This window comes from Dermacentor silvarum, chromosome 4 (assembly GCF_013339745.2).
Source record: "Dermacentor silvarum isolate Dsil-2018 chromosome 4, BIME_Dsil_1.4, whole genome shotgun sequence".
NCBI classification, from domain to species: domain Eukaryota; kingdom Metazoa; phylum Arthropoda; class Arachnida; order Ixodida; family Ixodidae; genus Dermacentor; species Dermacentor silvarum.
Window position 1 is genome coordinate 75,785,972 of NC_051157.2, and position 21,971 is coordinate 75,807,942.

The 21,971-nt window shown below is 44.0% G+C and overlaps 1 protein-coding gene and 1 non-coding gene across 10 annotated transcripts in view; one reads left to right on the plus strand and one right to left on the minus strand.

Moving 5' to 3' along the window:
* Positions 1-21,971, minus strand: part of LOC119450264 (choline/ethanolamine kinase) — a 128,318-nt gene that overhangs the window by 36,072 nt on the left and 70,275 nt on the right. For 4 of the 9 annotated variants that reach the window (XM_037713669.2, XM_037713672.2, XM_049665752.1 and 1 more), the window contains one exon: positions 4,140-4,262. In XM_037713669.2, coding sequence (XP_037569597.1) covers positions 4,140-4,262 — 123 coding nt within the window. Of the gene's footprint in view, positions 1-4,139; positions 4,263-4,500; positions 5,084-5,129; positions 5,288-19,497; positions 19,521-19,691; positions 19,857-21,971 lie in introns of those variants that run through there. The other 5 variants (XM_049665753.1, XM_049665755.1, XM_037713670.2 and 2 more) reach the window with 5 other exon arrangements.
* On the plus strand, positions 15,719-15,905 carry LOC119451124 (U2 spliceosomal RNA). Its single transcript, XR_005191681.1, has one exon. It is a non-coding gene; the product is annotated as a U2 spliceosomal RNA (small nuclear RNA).

A 21,971-nucleotide genomic window follows, 5' to 3' on the forward strand; every position in this document is an offset into this window, starting at 1 on the left:
AACTTATTTCCATTTGTCATTCTTTGATCACAAAGCTCCTTAAATTTAAATACAGCACATACTGCACTAAATTTATTTTGTGGAGAGCTTCAGTGCTTGTTCAGAATGCTGATGAGAACAAACTTCCATACCATATACATAAAAGTTACAATGCAAGAAGTGCAATGAATGTTAACAAGGTCATAGAGTAGCTCTAGTCTTCCTCCTCTTCTCATCTATTAATGCTTCTGTGCTGAAAGTTCCACTACAAATTATCTTTAACTAAGCTGGCTTTTTATTTTAAGAAGTACAGCTTCTTGGTGCAATGGCCATGTGGGGCCGGAGAGTGTCTGGGAGATGCCACCTAAGATAATCATTAAAGTAGATTTTTAAGACATGCCGCGAACACAGTGTGCAGTCATGCGGGTAGACAACATGAAACATTAACCCCTTACTGCTTGGTCTATCATATATGATAAACATAAAACAACTTCTTCTAGCATAATATAACTGGAAAGAAAGCAAACCTTACACACTTACACAGAATCTATGTCCTCTCTAGCATAATGACTTTAATTTCCGAGTTTTTTTCGTTAAAACATGCATGGCTGCAGCTTATCGCACAACTTGCAAAAACTTCATAAATAAACAGGTTAATCATAATTTACAAACAAAAATATTATGTGTGTTTACTGTTCATTAGTCTAGTGTGATGTTTTGATTGAGAAAGAGATTCGGGAGGTTATGTGAGGCAAGCATCTATTGTTATCAGACAGTAGCGCACCCAGGATCTCTGCCACGGGGGGGTTGACAGTCTGCCAATGCCATCTAAACAGCACTAATTTCGATTTCTTCACGGGAAATTGTAAAAAAATGCACTTTTTGCGAGTGTGCAGACGATTGCGCGTCTTACATCTTAGTTGCAGTACTCAAATTCCTAAGGAAAGAAAAGGGGTTAAACAAAAGGGGGGTTTAAGTCGGCCTCAGGGGGGGGTTACAACCCCCCCCCCTTGTCGGTGGGCCACTGTTATCAGATATGAGACAGCATGTACTCATGAGCTATTTTGTGGAGGCGAGCAGAGGTTTGGTTCCTCATGAAAGAACAAATTTGGTGGCAAAATATAATTTTTCTGTGGGATATTTTGTTCCTTAGCATCTGTGTTGTATAGGTGAGCAAATTAAAATTCCGCCAGTGTTTACTATAAAGAGAGAGTGTGGCCAGCTGTGTTCCAACAGATAATAACCGCAGCAACAAGTAGCTGTTGGAACAGGAAGGAGGTTTTCTTTTGGTTTGCGTGAGGCTCCTAAAGACTATGCAAAGCAAAAATTGACATGAAACTAAGCTCTATTAACAATTCAGCCTAGATATTTAAGCTATCAATAAGGCAATCAAGGATGACATCATGGATGGCATCAAGGATGACAAGAATCTTAAAGGAACTTGTACTAGCTGGAGCTGCAAAAAGTACCTTCCATTTTTTTTTTAAATCAATGTTTAAAGTTTTTTTTTAGTGTATAGCTTTTGTGATTTATCTAGAATTCAAATTTAATTTAACATGGTCATAAAATATACCCATAGTTGCATGGTGTATCATCTATGATATGTGACAACTGTGGCTCATAAAAACCCAACCATGTGTCTCTTTAAAAATTGAGCTTTGTTTATGCATATCTGGCCTAAACAAAGGCTTGTCTAGTTTTTTCACAAGAAAATGAAAATTCATGCAGTGAATTCATGTAGCAAGGCACCTACAGAAAGCCGGACCTTGCAAGACGAATAGGTATTAGAAAGAAACACTATTTTTAATATTTTGTTAACTAAATGTGATCGGTATTACAAGATGGGAGAAACCGATTTCTTTCATTTTTTTTCATTATAGGGTTTAACATGCCAAAACCACCACCTGATTATGAGGCACAACGTAGTGGGGGACTGCAGATTAATTTTGACCACCTGGGGTTCTTTAATGTGCACCTATATCTAAGTACACAGGTGCTTTCTGCATTTCGCCCCCATTGAAATGTGGCCGCCGTGGCCGGGATTTGATCCCGCAACCTCATGCTCAGCAGCCCAACACCATAACCACTGAGCAACCACGGTGGTTAATGGGAGAAACCGAGACTTAATTTCACGAACAGATATAAGTGGTGCCTAAAATTTCATAATCTCAAATACTTTATCTTACAACTGAAACCAGCACAAGCAAAACAAAAGAAAACACTATTCAAGGAAGCAGAAACAACGGAGCTATCATGCAACACTGGCTCTAAGTTTTACACAGCTGTGTCACAGTAAGTGGGATCAGTGAACCTTGCTTAGCAGGTAGTGTAATGAAAAGGCAGGAAACTCGCAAGCAGGCAGGACATCGGCATCATGACAGCACTACATAGCTATTCCATTCCTGTCAGTTTCAGCACATTAAGTGAAGGCGCTGCTGCCAATCTTCTATGAACATGACAGCCATGCAAGCAAACAAAGCTATTACGAGATTATGAGAATGAAAACATTCAACAAGCGCCAAATGACCAACTCACATTCAGTACATTACTAAATTTTCATTATCTGGATTCAATTGCAGTTTCCCAGTAAATAATCTTCAGCAGATTACAAAAGCCCAAATACTTGATTATTATGTGCCGTGTAGGCTATCAAAAGCTGCCAATCAATAAGTCGGTGTACAAGGACTGTGGGACACCATTTAGGCTAAAGAAAATGCCTTTCATGACACTGAACACTGCTGTACAGACTTCTTGTTTTCTAGAGGGAACAGAATTTACTTGCAGAGCTCACATGTACAATACTGTAGATTTATCAGGCTATTTACTAATAATCTATTTTACTAACACTATTTCACACGTAAGTAAGACAGAGTGCTTGTTTACAAGTTACTCAAAAGAAGACTAGAATTAAATATGTTGATTAAAGGTAAGCAGCTGGGCTTGGTTATTTTCTGGGCAGTTCAAATTGGCAAGAGCAAATCTGTACATGGTCAAATATATGTGGGTCGACTGCAAAAATATACTTTCGTTCGGATGCGTTCACCCGACGTAGAAACTTGTCAGGTTTCCAATCCAACGGGAAATGATTGTAGCAGTCATCGCCATCTATCGTTCTCCCGCGTTTAACCCTTTCTTTCCTTGAAACAGAATAAAAAGCTGTTTCCTTCTCTTTCGCAGTCTTGGACTCTTTATTGCTTCGGCAGCGCTCGGCCAGTAGCATGCATGCGCGCTGTTATGTGACAAGAGCCGGAGGCCCAGATACCTACAAACGGCGTAACGCTATGGTAACGCTCTGTCACTTCCCCGTGGCCCACAGTCGGGCTGCGGCCGTGCTTGTTCCCCCATTGCACGCTTGAGCGCAGCACAATAGCAGTCGCGCAGACGCCTCATCAAGTGGTGTTTTTCTGCGGGCTTGTTTTTTCTCGGCATAAACAACCGAGCAAATTTTTGCATGAGAATTCTTGCCATCCGAGGTTATCTGCGGCAATTGACATGTTAAAGATTCAAGCAATAATTAAAGAGTTGATCGAATAAAAACAATATAATTAATATTTAGCGATGAAAAATACACTGGTTGTAAGCAAATTAAAAAATTTACTTACAACCAGTATATTTTTTAATTAACTTACAACCAGTATGTTGTAAGTACACACGACTACCGCTAATATGCAGTTGGTACGACATCTCTAGAGCTCTTGGTATTTTTAGAAATATTGTGTGTGTATATGTGCGCTTTCATACGGGGCTGCGCAACAATCATGCTACGCCCTCACGAAATTGATCTTCAGGTTTAATCCTGTTAAAGCTTTCTTCAAAACAAAATAACAACTCAGACAGGTTTAGGTCAATGGTTTTCCTGACACAGCCAGTCGGAAAGTTGTCAGGCCAGCTACAGCAGTCGTCAAAAGCGACACGCGATCGCGGCAGTGATGGACTTCGGGCTGCGGCACGGCGACGCGCATGCATGGCAAAAACATGCGGGCGACAGGCGCGCATCAGTCGCGACGAGAATCGCGTGACAGGACGGCGCGGCTGTCGACTGCAACACGATTCTCCGCAGTCAAAGTGAAGCTGTGCAGAGACGATTCCATTCGCGGCCGAGCCGCCCAAACCGGGCCCGCAGCAACGGGCGTGTTTTCAAAAACGGCGTATATACTGACCTCACGGACTTGAAGACCATGTCCCGGCTCGAGATGCTTTTCCACGTGCCGCTCAGGAACTCGCGGCAGATGTTGTACGCCTTGTCGCGCATATCCTCGGTGATGTAGGCTTCATCTGGCTCACTGCAGCGATGCGGGTAAATAAAAGGGAGACTGTCAAGAGAAGGAATTAGGAAGGCATTTCGTTGACGCGACAAGGTCGCGCGCACACATGTAATTAAATGAAGTCCTTCGATGAGTCAGGTCGCGCATACCGGCTAAACGACCGCGAAGCCTGACCCGAGTCAAAACAAGATAGACAAAAATTCAGATCAGAGGAAAGGGAAGGCCGGCGACATAGCCTCGCCTATCGGGCGCGTACTTGAACTTGAGGACATCGAACACCCTCTTCACGGCCAAGATGCCCTGGTAGAGTTTAGAGGTGATAGTCGGCGAGTCGTTGCCTTGCATGTCATCTTTCGACCGCGATCACAATGCGCACAGAGCCCGCTGGAGATGATCGATACGAGACGGGGACGGCAGTGCGGTGAGCGAATCGGCTGAGAGAGGCCGTGACCGGCACCGTTATTAGATGCTTCGAGGACGGGTGTGCTTCTCGCGTATATTCGGTCCGACGGCCACAACACAAACGTCAATTTCTCGCGTGCGTCCCATGTTTCGTATCGTCCCTTGGACCGCTTTGAGATGGAACGCGAAAACGGCAAAGCAGCAGTCGCAATGTCAGCGTCGCCAACATCTTTTGAACCACTTCTCGTCGTTTTCTTCCGTCTAGAGCCGATAAATATCCGGCCCCGAAATTAGGCACGCGAGCCATCGGCGTCTCGCTCATGTGGCGCATGCGACACCAGCAGGTCAGCCGTGGACACGCCGGCGCGTCAACAAGCATAGGAAATGCTGCCAAGTAGAGCGAGGTGCCCGGAGTTCGACTCACGGTTATCCCACCCAAGGGGATGCGCACCAGAACGAAACCCGCAGTTCAGCCATCCTTACCTGTCGGGATGGAACGCAAGAAACGAAATCTCCTTGCCCATATGCGTATACATTTTATCGTTTACGGGAAACCCGGCGTCACCTACGGTCCTCATAACACACACAGCGAAAGAAACAGCCACGCACACTACGGTAGCTTGCGCTTCACTGGCGCCGACGACGAAAACGTCGACAAAACCAACACAGCAGGCGGTCGGGCCAGTCGCGACGCCGTCATCCCTGCGGTGACGTTTCGTGACGTCATGGGTCACGCCAGTACAACTCTACGGTAGCGCTAGACGGAAATCTATGACGTCACTAAAGAAAGCGTGAGCTGCGCCGCCGCCCTCTCGCGGAACAGATCCGGCGCCCGGGGCTTTTCCCACTCCGAATGCTACGTGGCAAAGCTTGCAGCACATTTCGTTGAGCGCTCGAAATGAGAGTTCCGCCGGGCGAAATATTTGCCCTGCTCTGTTGCCCTACATTGCAGTCGCGAGACAAATAAAAGCGGTCACGGTTTAATTCACGAGAATTTGAAGGGTAAATAAATAACTATTTCAATGTTTCGCTTCTCGAATCACGAATGGAAATAATGATAATAATGAATGGAAACCATAGATGTTGTTAGCTTGGGTGACTTCAGACAGATGAAACATTTGTAATGGGTTATCGGCTAAACCGTCCATGGTTATTATTATTTTTTAGCCTTTCACTGCTACAATCCCGATAATGTCACCCAGTCTTGCGATGAAGGGGATATCAAAGAGAACAATTATTATATATGCTGTATTAATAAATTACGATTATACAATACCTAAAACGCTGCTCTCGTCAGGAGAGGAAGCATGGTAAGCCAGAGAAAAGGCACCAAAACGAAAGGGTGGTGCCGACGCCATTTTTAAGTTCCCGCACCAGCTCACTGTGACGTCATGGATTTTCGTGGTGACTGCTCGCATCTAGTTCATTATTATTGTTATTATTATTATTTTTAATCCGCAACAAATGGACTACATAGTGTTCTAAAGGACCCAAAGACTGAACTTAGCGAGTTTCAATAACTCTTACAGCGCAAAAATGGACCAAACACGAGCAAATATACTTTGAAATCCGTGATGTCACACCGCAGTACCGGTACTGGTGTTTCGGCGCGAAATTTAAAAACAACACGGAAATTTGGCACATCCAACCCCTTCCCCTTCCCCCAATTTTTTTTTTCTACTACACAAATCAAACTCTTACGGCGAAATTAACGAAAATAAAGTTTTAAACGACCCATTTATCGGTTTGTAAACCAATTTAGCGTTTCTTTTCAGCCAACTCAACTCCATAGTGTGTCTTTGACGGGCATGCGTCTTGCAGAGGCTGAGCGAAACATCTCCACAGGAAAAGACCTTGCGAACGCTGACTCATAATTTTCAATCACTCCACGAGCTTTCCTGTCGAGGTAGGCGGGAATAATGCACGCACCTCTTGCACCCCCGAGGTGAAAGACACACGTGTTTTTCCTCTTCGTCTAATTATAGGCATATCTGCTCGCTTAAATACCACTGTGCTATAATAGTACCACGTGACGCGTGCGTAGTCCAATTCACTCGAAGGCGCACTATAACGGTCGCCGCATATCTGTGTGTATACACACACTCAACCCGTTATCGGCGCGAGACGTGTGTCGTTTCGCCGTGGCCCGAAGGCGGCATTTCAATTTCCTTAGTGCAAATATGTGCGACATCGTATACTGATGAACGTGTAAGCCTCCACAGGCGTCACTGGCACGCGAATGCACCGAGGAGTTCTTACACTGTTTTTAAAATTTTCTACCCCTTTGTCGATGTTGTTTCCTCTCTCCTCTCTCTCATTGGAAGTGTAGATTTGCGATTACGATCGCCGTTAAGCTGACTCCACGAACAATGCTAGTTTGTCAAGCATTACCTTTTCTCTTTATGGTAATAGTGTTTCTCATGTCTTCTCGTGGGGTGTCGGGGCCGATAACAGTATAGAGAGTCGTACAGCTAAAATTTAAAATAAATTGACGCCGCTAGTCCTCAGTCAGACGCTTACAGAAAGAAAGAAAGAAAGAAAGAAAGAAAGAAAGAAAGAAAGAAAGAAAGAAAGAAAGAAGAAAGAAAAGCGTTCGATTTCTGGCCAGACTTCTGCAAATGCATTGTAGCACCATGCAGGGTTTCGGGGACAGGATTTCCGTTCCGCTGTGTACGCGCTGCGTTGCTATTCACAGTAACGTGACTAGGGTACGCGCCGAGTGGCCTACTTACACGCGACGCCATGCAGTAGTTATGTACTGGAAATGGCAATTTTAATCACTGCGGGAATGGATTGAAATCGCCATGCTTTGCCAGTTTCTGCGTTTACACAAAAACAGTATTCCTTCAGTTAGAATTGACTCACGATGTATGCAGGGTCTTGGAAGCACCGCAGGCTTCGAAAAAGAACGGGAAAGTTGGCTACTGCAGCGGCGACCGAATGATGCGCGCTTGCGGAATGACTAGTTCGCTAGGCGAGGCGGGCTCAAGATCAAGTGTCGTTCCCGCCAATGTGGCTGATCAGGTATAACGTGTTTCTATGCAGGGCTAACTCATACGCTCTTTTTTTTTTTTTTTTTTGAGGTAGTATTGAGGGGATCTATTGTAAAGCCCAATGGTAGGCATCTTAAATGGTAATGCTAACGCATTCATTATTATTATTATTATTATTATTATTATTATTATTATTATTATTATTATTATTATTATTATTATTATTATTATTATTATTATTATTATTATTATTATTATTCAGGACTTCAGTGGATCTCAACAAAAAGGTGGTGGCGTGCTGATTGCAGTTGACAATTCACTGAGATGTGTACGACGCATCGATATAGAAAGTGTTCGGGAGTCGATATGGCTAGAAGTTAGCTTAGCCCGATGTGAAAAATTGTTGATTGGATCGTTCTATGTACAGCCGAATATTTCCCCTGTTTTGTATGATGAGGTCATCTCTTCCATTGAAAGTGTAATATCCTCCCATAGTAAGCACAAAGTAATTCTTCTTGGTGATTTTAATACACCAGGTATTGATTGGAACACACTTAGATATTCTGATTACAATCATTACACAGAGAAGAAATGCAGCCTGTTGTTGGACTTTCTGTCTTTCTGTTCCCTTCAACAGCATAACTTAGTCGCCAATTCCTGTGGCAACGTCTTAGATCTTTGCATCTCGAATGCTCAGGTTTTAGATGTCTCTCGTTCCGAAATTTTCCTTGTGCGTACCGATAAGTTTCATCCGCCACTAAAGATAACTGCCTCTGTGTCAGCACTGAGGCAGACCTCCTCCAGTGGCGTAAATGAATCCCCACGCTTTGCTTTCAAGCGTGGTGATTATGTTGGTTTATATAATTCCTTGTCCACCACCGACTGGTCACTGGTTACCGACAAAAGCAATGTTAATGACCAAGTAGATCAGTTTACAGAGCTTGTTTTGAGCAGTATGCGCAAATACATTCCCCAGTACAGGCCTAGACGCTCTAGATATCCCCACTGGTTTTCGTCTGAACTCATAATTGCCCTAAAGCATAAAGATCGCGCACACCGAAAATCCAGAATTACGTTGCCTAATGAGTACAGAGAAGAATTCCGCTTTTTTCGGGCTCTCTGTAAACGTCTCTATAAGCGGGATCAAGATTCATATATGGCATTCTTGGAAAAAAGCGCCTCCGACCGGCCGGCAGAATTTTGGCAGTATATCCGTAAGCGCTCCAATAAACATGGAGAGGGTTTTCGCTTACTTGATTCTATAGAGGGACAGAAGTCCAAGCAGTCGCGGATTGTTTTGCAGCCCATTTCTCTTCCTTATATAAAGATGCAGGTTTCAACGCTGATGTCAGTCAGCAGCACACGACGGTTCCTACATCTAGTGCGGTGCTGTTTGATGAAGAGCTTGTCCACGAATGCCTTAGGCGCTTGAAGCCTTCCCTATCCTGCGGCCCTGACGGCATCCCTTCCGCAATTCTAAAAGCTTACGGCAGTATATTTGCTCCTGTATTGACATCTATATTTAATAACTCTTTGACTACTTCCACTTTCCCTCACATATGGAAAACTGCTCGTGTTTTTCCTGTATTTAAGTCTGGATGTAAATCAGATGTGTCGAATTATCGCAAAATTTCTCTTCTCTGTGCTACGTCCAAGATTTTTGAGCTTGCTCTTCACAACATATTGTCTTTTACTGTGAAGAACTCGCTCATTCCGAATCAGCATGGATTTCTCACCGGCCGCTCCACTATCACAAATCTCGCAAGTTTCATGACACAGATCTCCACGCCGGTACTTCAAAGGGGGCAAGTTGACACCATTTACTGTGATCTCAGCAAGGCTTTTGATGTAGTCAGCCACTCGCTGCTTCTGATCAAGCTTACGCACCTTGATGTTGACTCGTCAGTTGTGAATCTCTTGCGCAGTTATCTTCTTATAGATCGTGTTATATTAACGTCAATGGCCAAACATCTTCTTCTTACTTGGCAACTAGCGGCGTCCCTCAAGGGTCAGTATTAGGACCAGTCCTTTTTTTAATTTTTATTAATGACGTTCTTTCTGTTATTCGGAACTCTTCTTTCCTTCTATATGCCGATGACATCAAGATTTTAAGAAAATTCACACTGTTGATGACTGTCACGCCCTGCAGTCTGACCTGTTTTCCTTTTCTAAATGGTGCAAGGATAATAACCTTACCTTGAATGCTGCTAAGACCAAAGTCATGACTTTCACACGCAAAACAGCAAGTATTTCTTTTTCTTATTCTATAGATTCTGTGCCGTTGTGTAAGGTCTGCGAGATCAATGATCTTGGTGTACTTTTTGATGCAACCTTACACTTTTCGGCTCACACTAAACGTGTTGCAATGCGGGGTATGCGCTCTCTTGGTTCTGTATGCAGACTATCGAGGGAATTCAAGTCTCCTACACCGTTCCGCAAATTATACACAACCATCTGCCTTCCTCAACTCGAATATGCGTCGGTCGTCTGGAATGGCTCTTCTAGATCCAACAGTGACATTATAGATCGTGTCCAGAAAAAGTTTCTAAGCATATATAATCACCGCTTTGCAAACCTGGACATTGCACCTTGTACTAGCACTGTTGGATTGTTGTCATTGCCCTCACTTCGCGACCGACGTAATCGCGCTGACCTTCTGTTTCTCTTTAAACTGCTTCACGGTAACCTCACGTGTCCCGAACTTCTCAGCTGTGTCATGTTCCGTATCCCACGCAAGATCACCAGAGAACATAGACCTTTCCATGTTCCTGCCTGTCATCACGAACACTCAACTATCCACAGAATACAGAATCTTTATAACGCTTACTTTCGTGAACTTGATATCTTTCATAACTCCTTGTCATCGTTCTTTTCTGAGCTTTGCCTTGTGTTATGATTTCATGCATTGTTCAAGTGCCCTTCTCCTCCTTTTTCTTTTGTATTTACTTTGCGCTTTGTTGTCGGTACTCTCTTCTTTTCACAATTTTTATTTTTATTCATTTATTTTTTAATGATTTTTCCCCGAGTGTTTTGTTTTTGGTTTGTAATGTATGCATGCGCCAGCACTCAAACTTAGGGTTGTTCCTGGGCACGTTAAATAAATATGATTGATTATTATTATTATTATTATTATTATTATTATTATTATTATTAATATTATTATTATTATTATTATTATTATTATTATTATTATTATTATTATTACTGCGTTGTCCTGTTTCTGTTTCGAGCTACGCACTTCCCCTTGAGCCTTCTTTGTAGCTGTACTCCTCTTCTGACTTGCCATAGTTTCTCTGTCCTTAATTCCGTACGTGTTCTCCGTCTCTCGGTTGTGCGTTATTGCTGTATTGTTGCGCATCATGTAGCTGTTTATCCTGTTCCTTTTATTGCGATAGCAAATATACGGACACTCCAGGCGCATTTCTGCCGTCGCCGTCGCCGTGAGGTTCCGTATAAAGTCTACGAGCGATAAAATCGTCGCCGCCCGCCGTATGCTCCATGTGCGAGTGGAAGTGTGCGAGGGTGAGCCGACGAACGCGGCTCTATTTCGCGCACGCAGGCCCTTTTTCCGAGTACACACCGGGTCATGTGCTGATTGCGTCGTTGGAAACTGGCCCTTTTTCCGAGTACACACCGGGACATGTGCTGATTGCGTCGTTGGAAACTCACGCTTTCGGACTGCCCTTCTCAGTGAAATTATGGTATAAGCGGCATGCAGTCTCAGCCATGCTTGTCGACGTGAGGTAGTTCGCCGGATCGCATTATAATTTATAGGGAATCTTCTTTTTATTTATTAGGGCTCAAAAACTAACGTTACTTAATCATGGCGTATACATTTCAAAATGGTCTGTCACTCAGCGTTGGTGCGCAGCGTGTAAAAGGTTATCTCGCGGTCAGCAAAGCACCGCAAGCTCTCGAGAGTGTCCCTTGGCATCTTCGAAAAAGAAAACTTGCATAAAAAAGCGCGATAACGTTATTTTTTGTTGGAATAAGGGATTGCAGAGCAGCCGGTTCTCCCCTGAAACGTACGCACTGCCCACACGCTCTCTACACGTGTATGGCGGGGGCTGTACTTGAAGATGTATATGCGTAGATAAAATGTGCCCTTCAACTCGACCACCGATGCATGCATAGGCGACGCAAAGCTCGGTGATCAGACACGTCGTCTCAATGACAGACCGGTCGCGTTTATTTTTAGCACGATTTTATTATTGTTTTCATCAGGCCTATGTGTTATCCGCTTCGAAATCCCCATAAACTATACACGTGTAGCTGCATATGACACGACCCGCTAGCACTATAGGGCATCGCCCCTCCCTCGTCACCTCACAAGAGACAGACAAGCGTGACATGCGTTTTTGTCATATCGTCTGCCTCTTCGTCTCCGCAACGGCTGCCATAATGGGGTATACACACACACACACACACACACACACACACACACACACACACACACACACACACACACACACACACACACACACACACACACACACACACACACACACATATATATATATATATATATATATATATATACCATCTGGAGTCGTTTAACATGAACGCACGGTACAGACGAACGTTTTTGCATTCCGTTTTCATATAGGAATGCGGACGCCGCAACCTGGAGTCGACCCCGTGACCCCGTGCTAATACCTACAGCGCAACGTACGCCATTGAGCCCCCACAGTATAATAGTTTCTGATTAGCGTATACTCTTGCTATACTTCCTTTTTTTTCTACCCCGTGTTCTTTTTTTTTTTACCCCGGCACTTGATGACTACCTTATTTATTTATTTATTTATTTATTTATTTATTTATTTATTTATTTATTTATTTATTTATTTATTTATTTATTTATTTATTTATTTATTTATTTGTAAGTACTGCGATCTTATTGCATACCTTAGCAGCGTGCGTGGTACAATTGTAACTACGCAGAGAAGGAGCAAGAATGTGGGAACTATGCGTACATTAATTATTAGAACACGTTATCACGAACGACATGAGAGGCACCGCATTCCCAAATACAAGCAATGTATGAAAAATAATTAATAAAAAAAGCACGCAGTGAGAGTAGATCAAAGAACGGCTAAAAAAGAAATAAAAAAGAATGAAAGACAATCCCGACCAGCGCAACGTTTTTGTTTCCTCCCATTCCTTTCTTCGCCGAAGATATTTTTCGAAAGTCAACAACGAAACCTGCAGGTTACTACTATACCAGTCAGCTTGTTCCCCTCAACTACAGTTCTGGGAAAATGTGAATATATAAAACAGTCAACACACGTGTTGTAAATATATATATATAGCTAATGAGTTAAGCCTGTCGAGTATAGGTAAGAAGTCGAGACGTATCGATATTGTGGGGGGCGCTTATTAGGTGATAAAATAATTTTAAACGACATATATTCGGTTTTTATTAGTTACGCAAGGTAAGATACTCTGAGAAATGAGGTTAGTGATAAAGTCGCTACACCAATAGACATTAATTCTAAATATACCTAACAGCAACCCCCCCCCCCCCCCCCCCACACACACACACATACACACACCTATTATTTATTTTTTAATAGATTGTCTAGTTTGCGGACATCGGTTTCAGTGAACGGGTCCCATATACTAACAGCATATATTCCAAAACTGGGCGAGTCGGTGTTTTACATGCTAAGAGGTGTACAGAGGGTGTTAGCGCATATTAGTTATACCTTGAATGAACGTTTTATTTTCATTTTTTTTCAGCGTACATGCGACTAAAGAAGCCAGTAGAACATGGCTGCTATAGAATATTGTACATTATTAGGTTTCGACACGCCGCAGTGGCTTAATAATGGCTACGGCGCTGCGTTGCCGAACACGAGGTCGTGGGTGGGATCCCGGCCGCCATGCGATAGGGGTGGAATGCAAAAGCTCTCGTGTACCGTTCGTTAGGTATATAAGGTTTACGTTAAAGAACGCCAGGTGCGTTCTTTAACGCACCTGGCGTTAGCCAGATCTCTCCCAGATCTTAGCAGAGATCTCTCCACTACGGCGTATACCTCGATCATAACCCGCTTTCAGGACATTAAACGCCACAATTTTATTTAATTAAGCTTCGGAGAAAATGAAAATAAACGTAAACGGAAAGGGGGGAAAAATGACAGAGGCTTTTTATCGAAGGGTATTCGATAGGAGACGCGACCGGCGGTCGCTGTTTTCGCAATCTTACATACGCAGTTCGTGTGGCACGCATTCATTGTCGAAGTTTATTGCTTGCCCAACACCTTCGTTCACGCACGTGACGCGGCCACTGCGTTTTCCGGGAAACGTCCTCGCGCTCACGCAACCACGGCTGCAATATATAAAGTATATACTACACGCGCGCTTATTGCGTACAGTCCAGTCCGGCCGTGACACAACTTACTCGCAACACCCTCTCCTTCCTCTCTCTCCTTTCGCTACAGGCGATTTCAAATCTCCAAAGGCCGAAACTGAGCAAATGCGTTTCTCCTCCGAGCTGCGTATACAGAAGCGCAGGCGAAGAAGGAGAAGCCACCAGCTGCCTTTCGATTTGCATCGTTTCCGGCACATTGCATGGTGTCGATCGTGTCGAGTTGATGGTGATGACGCCCGCAGAGCGCAACTTCGAGGAAAGATGTAGTTGCCGCGTAATCCGGGACATAAGTCGAGGTTACTCGGGAAACGCTATGCATAAATAAGCATATATCAGCCCTCGCATCTTTACCCTCACTCAAAAAAAAAAAGAGAGAGAGAGCAAGAACGATAACGAGCTCGCCGAACGCGTATTTGAAAGCCAACTGGAGCATTCATGCACTGTAAAATAATGTACACCCTTAAAAGGGAATAAGGGTGTAGGCAATTTACACCCTTAGTCACCTTTAAGGGTGTAAATTATTTGAAAGTCTGGTAAGTATTAGCTCATTAAGTAACCAGCTAACAGCTTATACTCGTTGAAAATTTTAGCCACTACTGATCCTAATGAAAGATCACGACGGTTATAATCGCAGGCCTCGTTTAAGCGCTCGCGCCCGGTTGCCCGCACGCACGCACAACACAAAAGCTATAAATAAAGACCACAAGAAATGCGCGCAAATGAGAATTACGCGTCTTGCACCGACAATATATGCGGCGTACCGCCGTAGCAGCGGGATTGTAAGATTGAAAGGCTTCTTCCTTCATAATCATTCGTACTAAAGATATTCTCATTCACCCTCCATGTACGCCTCCTTCTGATAAATAGCTGCCGTCGTGCCGATGTATATTCTGCAGTCACGTGCGCACACTATATGGAAGGGCGGCTGCAAAGTGGGAGCGCATTTAAAGAACGATATCACTGACTCGAGAGGAAGTCACTGCGGTATACCTGATACAGCGTGTACTCCTGAAGCAGAAATATAAACAAACACCGAGGACAAAGACCTTAGGCGCACTCGGATGCACTAAGCGAAGCTATAAAGGGACAAGCTGCGGCTCTCCAGAGTTGCATGAAAACAGAACACGTAAACATAGACATGAAGTGCGACGTGACATCGCGACCACGCGTTCGTAGCGGCAAACATCAATGTTTGTTGTTGTTTGTATATGTTTGTTCCTTTTCCGTGACAAGTGTTTTCCTTGTTCTTCTTTCTTAAAGGTACGCAAAACAAAAAAAAAAAAAAAAAAAAAATCAGTGCCATTTCACTCTGTGAAGGTGGATGACCAGCGAAGCTGTGTATGTGGTGATTGACCGTTGCTCCGGTGAAACGTTCCAAGTTTGCGGTATCGGGGCCACATGGACGGTTCGCATTTCTTCCCGCCTAGCGGTCCTTACGCTTGGCGTCCGCGGCCCGCTCATCGTCGGTGCATGGTCTCTTTCCGCCGCCGCCGAGCCCATTCCCTTTTCTGGTCCCGCCGTCATTTTTGGTAGGCACGCTGTTTCTTCAGACCGTACAACACGCGGCCTACCCATGCATTTCACAGTCAGAGCAGAACTGACGAAAGGAGCCTACGTAGAGCATGACGTCAGAAGACAGAAGACACTCAGATTGGTAGGCACTAGTTTGAATACGCGGGATGGCGTACACGTGTGTGGTGCGAACGTAGACACATGGCCGACGCGGGTCAAAGTGTAGTATCTGTTCTTATCAGCTTAATATCTGATAGGCGTTGTGTTTGGACCCAAGATATTAAACTTATTTTTGCAAGTTGGCGGAGTGCTTGAGACCTGCTTCACCTTCGTCGCGGGTCGGCCCGGTCTTGCACAATCTTCGGGATTTTTGGTCTACGCACATCGATCCGCTGGAAACTAGCCATATACACAGCTTCGCTGTAAAAATAACATTCGGCTAAACTGGTAGGCTCAATGGCGAATACGTAAATTTTTTGTTTAAGAGCGAGCGCCAGATGTGCCAGTAAGCGGAAAAAAAAAGATAAGAAAGAAAGAAAGAAAGAAAGAAAGAAAGAAAGAAAGAAAGGAAGGAAGAAAATGATTGGCTACACTACCTTCCATTTCCGCGCAATCTCTCGTGGCATTGTGCATTTTGACAGCATACTGACGAATCTGTAGAGTTAAAGGTTGCAATGGATTTCAATGGATTTGGATTGCAATGGATTGCAATGGATTTCCACCCGATTGCAATGGATTTCAAAACATGCAAAAGCTTAACCTGAAAGCTGTTGTAGTCTTTTCTTACGGAAAATGGATTGCGCGAGAATAGCCTGAAATACACGACGTCACCATGACATCATTGGCGCTGCAGAATATACATACACAGAATACTAAACCACCTCTCTTTCTTTGTCGCAAATGTTTCGCAAGGGGACCTTCTGCGCTGGAAATCAGTCGCTGAAAGTATACATATATTTTTTAACCTCATTGGTGTTTGCAAACGGTCGGGCGTCCAAGGCTGCCGTTAACTGCAAACGTTAACTGAAAATGGTCGAGCGTTCAAGGCTGCCGGTGCAGGGCGGCAGTTCTGGCTTAGAGCGGGAATAACTATATAGGACACAATAACTGCAGAAAATATCCACAGGAACCGGTAACGCACCAATGGCGGGATACTGCGCGCCGGACGCCGGACAACTCCCCCGGGTTTTTCCATCTGCCCTGTCGTCGAAAGTATAGGTTGTCGAAAAGGTCAGGGCTTCGTCCTTGTGCGCAGTGCAGATAGACGTTGAACAATAAGTCATCATGAGGCTTAAGTACTTACTAACATGGATTTCAGCTGTTTAAGTGTGCTCAAGGAATAGATATACGGTATACTATATATATATATATATATATATATATATATATATATATATATGATCGATAAAGAGGAGGTAGGCTGCCTGAAGAGCGCCATTTGTGGCGAGAAGCTCAAGGGAAATATAGAATAAAAGGTCTCTATCGTATATTTTCCTCGCCCTGAGCAGCCAAATGCGATGCAGTAATTACAGAGTTACAGAGTGGTGAATGTGAAAAAAAAAATCAATAAATTATTTTTTGTCTCTCTCATCTTCCTTTCTTTAAAGTAAAACTTGAATGGACGGGGTGTGATAAATAATAATCGGGCCGCGTTTGCCCATCTAAATCTGCAGTATACTCTGACACGCAATTGACAGGTCAAGTGAAACGTCTACCAGAGACACAGTATACACTGAACACTGTAAAAACGACGTGTGGCTTGGCAATTATGACGAAAGCAGAAAGTCCGATTCCCGATTTCGCTAAATCGAACCACAGGGCGACATGTTCGTGTCATAATGAATTTGTAAAACAAGTATATTAACAAATGATATATTTTGTTATATCGCGCTTTCTTTTTTCATTTTTTTTTGTGTATGTGTATGTTTGTTATTGTGTAGCAATGTATAATGTTCCCACTCCTGCTATAGCCCTATATAGGGCTGCAGTATAAATAAATAAATAAATAAATAAATAAATAAATAAATAAATAAATAAATAAATAAATAAATAAATAAATAAATAAATAAATAAATAAATAAATAAATAAATAAATAAATAAATATACTTTAAACTGCGCGCCTTGTGCTAATGCAAAGCCGCAGCGACGATACAATACAAGGGAAACCAATTAGCGCACCCGGGTTTTCCGTCTGGGGGCTGTGAATTCTTTTTTCAAGAACGTATCATGGTTTTAAGACATCGGTGTGCCACGTGCATGAACATTAAGTACCATTCTTTTTTGTTTCTGATAACCTTTTTGTTTATTATAAGCTTTAAACGGTTGCGCACTTTTTTTCTCTCTTTGTGTTAGTTTGTTATGCGCATTTTGATGCCAGTTACAACAGCGTGTTTCGGCGGCGAATGAACTCTCGAATACTGATTTCGTGGGATCACGTACGGAACATCGAGGAAGTCACTCCTCCATGAGTTCATACACCTACAAGCATCGTAAAAAAAATGTATTTTCCTTAAGCCTCCCAGGCGCTTGCATTGATGCCTATATGGAGAACGCAGAAAAGAAATCTCGCGAGTCTCGACAGCTGGTTCTCGATCCTTCGAGAAAGTGTGTATGCAATCTAATTTATGTTCACATTCGACATTACGTCAGCGTTCGCAGAAAATATGCGGCACTCGCCCAACTCTATAGATTCAGGCGCCGATCAGCACAAACAGCTGCGTTCATCTTCAACGAGATTTCTTGCGCAAGTAATAAAAGTTAAGAGGGCGCGCACACACGCAGCAATCGGTACACGACGAAGTGTACGAGCGGAATAAATTACTGAGGCTTTAAATTACGGACGCACAATTGTGTGCGTGAATGTGCACTGAGCGGCCAACCGAACGCATTGTAACGCGAAGTTTCGCACTTGTACCGGGTCATTTTTGTTTATTTATTCTTTCGGAAATACATGCCCGCGTCTCAGGACAAAAGGAGGTTACACGGCATCCTAACAGTGTCCTGCGCCCGCTTGATGGACAGGTATAGCATCACTCGGACTGTTCAGAAAACAGCATCATTCATTGTACACAATACCAGACATAGTAAAATGCATCCACATAAACATATAAGCATGATTCATTCTTAATGTTACAAAACGAAAGCTGAAATCAGCTTGAGCTTTGAAAAGCAGTATAAGCTGGAACTGGCGCTTCAGAGGCATGGAATGCGTGCTGCAAGAACACGCCATTAATTGCGAGCGAAATGATCCTATAGCATATATATATATATATATATATATATATATATATATATATATATATATATATATATATACAATAACGCTACACAAAGTGCTGCGGTTTATAGACCGGCCGGCAGTGGTTTATAGTGGACGTGACATTGCGCTACCAAGCACGAGGTCGCGGGATCGATTCCCGGCCGCTGCAACGGCATTTCGATGGGAGCGAAATGTGAAAGACGCTCGGGTATACTTAGATTCATAGGTGCACGTTATAGAACCACCGGTGGTCAAAATAAGTCCCGCGTCCCCCCTCTCACTATACAAGGCATGCCTCATTATCATATCGTGTTTCTTTTCTTTTCTTTTTCTTTCTTTTTTTTTTTTTTAGCGTAAGGCCCCAGAATTTATTTGCTTTATGAACAGGGGCGTGGTCGAAAGCGGGGTAGAACACAGGCTGAAACCAACGTTTCTTCAAGGGACTTGTCAACGTCAGGGCAACCACTTCCCTGAGGAAGACAAGGCGGCTTTGCGAAACGCTGACTCCAGCCTCTGACTGCATTCCCTTGTTCGACGGCTGTTGATAACTTGAAGTCTTCCTCTTACCGGTGAGCCTCCGTGAGCTGCACCACTGTTCCCACATCAACTACGTATACATTCTGCTAATAGCATGTCATTCATGACCCAATCGCTTTCCTTTTTCTTTTTCTTAATTAATCCACTTATCTCACCTGTCTCACACGCGCCGTTCTCACCTGACAGCGCCCGTTCGCCCAGGTACGCGCCGCTGTGACGTAGTGACGAGTCAAAACAGAGACTTCGGCTTTCGGATGGGAAGTTTGACACAACAATAGTGTCCGGACGTGTGCGACGAGTCACGCGTGGATTTCGCGAGTCTCGATTACAGACGCAAACAAGCTCGATCACACGGTCTTCGGCCTTGCATTACCTGCGCACGCGGCGTCCACCAACGAGATCGTCGGACGTCAGGTTCACGCCGCACCACAACATGGGCGAAGGACGATGCCTGTCGACGGATAAACGCCGTGCGTGTGTAAGTATATTTGAAGCTCGACGCGCTCTGAAGAGAGGGCCGCGCGTATTGACTCGGCAGAAGCTCCCCGGGCTCCGTCCGTCACCGGTGCCGAAGAAATACATAAAAGAAAGCGCGTCTTCATTGTTCGGGGAGAAAAAGATAAATAAAAAAAAGAAAGCGCGTGATATACACAGTCCCCCTCACCCTCCATCCGTTACGTGTTCCACTACAGCTGCACGCGTGGGCGAGCTCTGTGGGAGCCGCGAGAATATGTATATTTATAATTTGTCCAATTTGCATTTAGGAGTGACGGCGTTCGCTCATAAATGTTAAAGGGATGCTGACATGACATTTTCGACCTTCCTCGTGTGTTTTTTTTTTTTTTTTACCTTCTTGAAATGAACGTCCTCGACTTCAAAATCCTAGAAAAAAAAAAAGAAAGAAAGAAAAGGAAATACTTGAAAGTCTCAGCGCGTCCTAAATAATTTACTATAATAGCTTTTATACAAACCAGTTTCGGTTTCGTTTCCCGTGAGGTGTACGGTTGGTGTACGCATGGGTGTACGGGACGTGACGGCATGACGCACAAGGTGGTCACGTACATGGAGAAAGTAAAGTACTTACTTCCTCCTTGGTTGATGCAGTATCCGTGGCGCGTGGTCACATGGGAGCAGGACATCGCGACGTTTTGGCCTTTCGGTACTCGCACCGGTTCGCTCTGTCGTCTGCATGTAGCAGACGTCGGCGCTTCGCTTCTCTTAAAGCATGGTGGTGCGAGTAAATACTAAATATACCTATATGGCAACGGCTGTCACGTGTCCCTCGTGAATGTGTTCATAGTTAATGCGACGATTAAATAAATCAGGGCCGCGTAACTTTGCTAGAACGCGCAGCTCGCCTGTGTCAGGCGAGTACAGAACACAAGTTCCCGGTTGAAAGCTGGGCGTTGGGCATTCCTGCATGTCTGGCGGAGAGCGTTGTAGGGTGCGAAGAAGCGAGTAAGCACTGCTTGCAGCTTTGCGGCTGAGCAGACAGCGTCTACGGATGAATGAAGAAAATAATTAAATAATAGAAAAGTGCTTTTAAAACACTTCGGCGAATGCCGGCAGTCATTAGTTTCGAAGAATCAAAGAAAGATAAAACAAAAATACGTTGGGAGTACGGCGGTAAACGAAACCGGAAAGCTTCGTGCGAACAGGGAAGGGAGCGTCCATTGTTTCTTCTGTTTGATTTCTTCTGGCTTTTAAAGCGCGTCGAATATTAAACACCGCATGGCCGCATAATGCGTACAAGCAGTGGAACGAACACCTGTAGAATAGCTTGTCTGCGCTCTGCGCACTTTCACGACCACAAGGAAGCGCATCGTCGTCGTGCGCTTGTGTTTGAACCTGCCTTCTCTCCTACCACGTTCTATAACAAAACGGAGAGGAGGGTCCGTGTTTACCATCGGCTGCGCTAAGAACTGTATAGAGTGCTCCGAGCAACGCCGACTCGATTTTGTATTCCTTGCGCATACATACGTATTTGTATACGCGCAAGTCCTTCGCGTTTTCAGGTCATTTTTCATTCGAAATGACCGTAATACTGGCGGACGCGGAATATATGTGCCACAGCGAATGCAGTTTTACACCCCACCGTGGCGTCCTCAGCGTAATGGACGTCGTAAACGATTCGCTACAACTTCCCAGACGAGCCTTCCATAACAGCGCCTGTATAACAGCCCTCAGTATACCTTACAGAAATGCCAGAGCCATCTCGTAGACACGAGAGCCGTACAATGAGCGCAACAGGTACTATCGTATTTAATGCACTGCACCTGCTTCTCATGATTCACTCCAGGAGACGCGCACCTTCTGTTTTTGCTTTTCTTTCTATGCATGGGAATGTGCAATGAGTTAATAAATCGTGAACGAGTAATATAATCAAGATCGCGATGAAAGAAGAATATTCCTGAAACAGAAGCGACAGTTTAGCATCGTTACATATCGATTACAACAAGAGAGAGAGAGAGAGATAAGGACCAAAATGACAAGGAGGTTGGTCAACTACTAGGCACACATTCGATTTGCTACCGTACACCAGGAAATTGGGATAAAAAGACGTGAAGAGAGGAAAATAAGCAATAGATAATTAGCACTAAGGTACACCAACACCATCAATAACGATCAGTGCTAGACTTTTGCACAGATGCGT